The 3,814-nt window shown below is 33.5% G+C and overlaps 1 protein-coding gene and 1 long non-coding RNA gene across 2 annotated transcripts; both read right to left on the reverse strand.

Annotated features, from left to right (window-relative positions):
- Nucleotides 1-774, reverse strand: LOC116348467. Its single transcript, XR_004201809.1, has 3 exons — nucleotides 584-774; nucleotides 170-252; nucleotides 1-69 (listed from the first exon to the last, which is right to left on the reverse strand). It is a non-coding gene; the product is annotated as an uncharacterized LOC116348467 (long non-coding RNA).
- Nucleotides 775-1,087: 313 nt separating this feature from the next.
- On the reverse strand, nucleotides 1,088-3,528 carry LOC116348466 (phospholipid scramblase 2-like). Its single transcript, XM_031779489.1, has 7 exons — nucleotides 3,379-3,528; nucleotides 3,005-3,122; nucleotides 2,153-2,197; nucleotides 1,942-2,063; nucleotides 1,542-1,865; nucleotides 1,319-1,477; nucleotides 1,088-1,235 (listed from the first exon to the last, which is right to left on the reverse strand). The coding sequence occupies exons 1-7, from the start codon at nucleotides 3,445-3,447 to the stop codon at nucleotides 1,182-1,184; spliced, it is 891 nt and encodes a 296-aa protein (XP_031635349.1). The 5' UTR covers nucleotides 3,448-3,528; the 3' UTR covers nucleotides 1,088-1,181.
- Nucleotides 3,529-3,814: the final 286 nt, after the last annotated feature.

Raw genomic sequence — 3,814 nt, forward strand, 5'->3', positions numbered from 1 at the left:
CTCTGAATTTGGGTACATATTTATCGGTGATGGATTTTGAACCAATGCCGTATTGGAAAAAGGTGTGTCCTGTGATTATAAAATTGGAAGCAAATTAGAAGGAAACATGGTTAGTATCATTTAATGGCACTCCGCAGTATAATCAGGCATTTTTTAAATATTTACTCACATAGTCAGGCGGTGCGGATGGCTCATTTCCATTTAATTGTTGATTTACTCCTTCGATGGCCATGATTTGGAAATTTTTAATCTCTAAACATGAAAACAAATCAACTTAATTAATTTTTCAATGAACTCCACTCGGGTGTAAACAAAATGTTAATAGATAGGTTAATAATTAAGGATTGTTGAACTATTTGTGTCTATCAATGACCTTTTCAGTACATTATTTCAATTAAGAAGTTTGGTATGATGTAATATGCGAATGCGGACGTCCGGCAACGCATTCAGTTACCGCTGTTCGTTAATGTCATAAGTCGCGGTCAATGCCAAATTTCAAATTGAAATAATTTGCGGAAAGTTAATCAATGAATGATACATATTTTTTTGTTTCTTCAAATTACGCAAATGCCCCTTTTCATACTCAATTTTTAGAATGTTCGCCTTGGAAAATTTAATATCTTTTGTTTGATTTTTTATTTTTTTTTAATTTTTTGCCACTTTATAACTCCTTGACAACAAAGAAACTTTCAGAAAAAAGCAAAACCAAATAAGTTAAATTATTGTGAACTTTCTCCGTGTGACTCTCCTGTTGTTAGAAAGAATGCGTACTGTTTCCACCTAGGCCGTTTTAATATTCCCCAAAGTGTGACGCAGATAGTCTTAAAAAATACACCAAACATTATATAGCATGAACGTAATTTCGTCCAATTAGATTCCGACATAAAGAGATTTTGCTGGTTTTGCGCACCCGCATTCATAATAACATATACGTTCGTTATAAAGTATTCGTTGTGTGTTAATGTGTGGATTGGTTTGAATCAATATTTCGTAAATGGATGAACATGAATTTGTTTTAAGAATCGCGACATTTAGGCAGTGTTGCCAATCTCCTGCTCTCGTATCAATAATAAAATGCACGGTCAAGTTTATTTGAAAACGTTTTTATTACGCCATATGATATACAATTTCAAGTAATTTTCAATTGAATAGAATCAATTTAAATAAATGTCGCAATCCAATTAGTTATCGCTTGAAGAATTGCGATTTCTATCTCTTTCGTAAAACATTGAATTCTGCGAGAAAAAAAAACGTGAGTTAATGCGTTTGAATAAGTTAAACATTTAACATGCAGGCGCCAAGAGGCGGTAATACATACAATTAACATGCAGGCACCAAGCATAACGGCTTTCATTCGAACATCCAAATCCATTGGGAAATTAATACCAAAGTAATCGGTGTCTATGAACAATTCTCGAGCTAAACCAGACCATTGTTTTGATATTTTGCCGACTTTTGTTCCATCCAACGAAAGGATCTGCAATTTAAAAGAAGAAAGATGTATGAAGAATTGTGTGAAAGTTCAACCAGATCATGCTTACATTAAAATCAACATCGCCACCACAAGAAAATGTACAAAGTGGACCTTCGATTCGCAAAACTGTTTCCCCCATATGGTTTTTGATCGAGTAATGTGGATAGCACAAGGTCCATTCCTGTTTAATGTGTCCAATCACCTGACCGGGTGGAGCTGATACTTCGATCGATTGCAAACAACATGGAAAACAACAACTCGAACAAGCCAACGGACGATAAAAATGAATGATTTCATTTTGATGAATATCCAACACCTTCATCTCATAAGGACGAATGGACCCGAAGCAGTTACGCGTACAACAATCATTGTTTTCAATGGCCCAGTAAATCTGATGTTCACGCAAAAATTCATATAATGAAAATAAAAATATGACTTTTGAATTGTGGGAAGTGTAGTTTTCTTACATTTTGACCGAGTGCATTTTTCACTTCGAACTTATTGTTTTGCTCGAAGCCGGTAAACACTTCCAATAGACGAATCTTTTGTTTAATCAATAATTGATCAATCAGCGTCAAATATTCAAGACCTAAATTGTTAGAAAATTAAAATACGTCACACATCAAAATTTGGTTTTTTGAGGTGAAAATAAAGAATCGCTTAAAAAAATCAATAAACCTGGTGGGCAATTTGGTATTCCTATCGGAATTGTCATCCAACCATCTGCAAATGAAAATAAGCGTTAGTATTACTATTCATGGGCACATGATGGTGAAGGTCCGGAGTCTTGTCCCTTAAACTTTTCGAGTGAACACCTCCTCAAACCGGACGAAAAGTAATTTGCTAAAAAAAATTGATAGACACCTTAACTTGCCTACCGCGTTCATGTCTGGCACGTATAACAACATAAATCATTCTTTGAACAAAATTGTTTGTGGCAATTCGTACTTTGGGATGGATTGCTTGTAAACAATGTGCGACCGTCACATTGTTTTCAACTCAATTGAAAGTGTTGGCATTTCATTATCAACTATTGAATATTCATTAGATTAATAAATATTTCATTGAAACATTCGGTCCAAATTAACGAAATGTGTTGATAAAACGATGACTCATTGCGTAAGTTGTGTCATACTCGAATCTAATCTATAGCTTATCAGGTTACTTGAATCACATTGATTCAAAACAAGTTTATACGTTCGTTAGACTGGTTCAAAATAAAATTGAATTTGTATCGCAATGTATCCAACGGATTTCGCAACAATCAATTTTGAATTACCACCAAAAATGTTACAAATTTTACCATGAGGTTTCATATCTGGCTCCGAATCTAGAATCTTCAACTTCGATGCCTATCTTCCTTGCGAATGGTTTTGACATATTTTGTTGGTAGAAAGATTACTTGAACATGACCTTTTTAGACAAACTTGCAGAATCCGGTGCAAGATGCAAAAATGAATATTTTTTGAACCAATCTAACTTTTAAAAGGGCACTAGAACTTTATGCAAAATATGAATCATTAAACCTACGCGGATTTGAATTTTGTTGTGATGGCACTGCAGTTATAGTTGTTGAAAATTGATTGTTATTGTCTGGATGGGGATAATGATCCACCGGAATCGTAATTGGCGCTGTTGACGATGCATTCTGAAAAATTGTCATGGCGGTTAATTTTAATTGAATTGATAACTTTGATTGAAGACTTGTAAAGCAAACACTCCATTTGATGCTATTTTTTACTCGTTTTTAAGCAATTCAAAACTTTTTTTTTCTATTTCTATTTAAATCAAATTAGTTCTTCAAAATTGACCAAGAAATGGTAAATCAATAGAATCCTTCTTGTAATGATTTTTTTAAAAATCTGGTCACTTTATTTTTTTTAAACGAAGAAAGCGAACTTTACATATCCTTGTGCGAATGAAAAATCGTTGTTTGGTAGTGGTGGTTTTTGGGTGTTGGTATAATTGGCCATTTAGATAAAATTTCACTATGGGACGAAGAGCAATCGAAATTGTCGACTTACTTCAGCTATTTCAAAACAAAAACTATACCAATCACGTTGGATTGCTCTGTACTTACTATATTCAAAGTAAATAATCATATCAGTTAAAACGTAATCTATCTGATATATTTTATCGAATGAGTAGAGTGTCTTTGTAAGTCCAGTATTGCGCAAATATAGCGATACTAGCTGTTGTTATTCCATTATTCAATTGTTTTACTGAATTGAGTGAAAACACTCTTTAAATGAAATGGGATGGTGGTATTTTTCGTTGAGGTTGGCTGGTTCGAAAGGCAAACAAAAAGTTATTTAATATGTAGATGTAGATAAAATGTCT

Source organism: Contarinia nasturtii, unplaced genomic scaffold, assembly GCF_009176525.2.
Source record: "Contarinia nasturtii isolate CC-2019 unplaced genomic scaffold, AAFC_CNas_1.1 Cnas_scaffold_2454, whole genome shotgun sequence".
Classification (NCBI taxonomy): Eukaryota; Metazoa; Arthropoda; class Insecta; order Diptera; family Cecidomyiidae; genus Contarinia; species Contarinia nasturtii.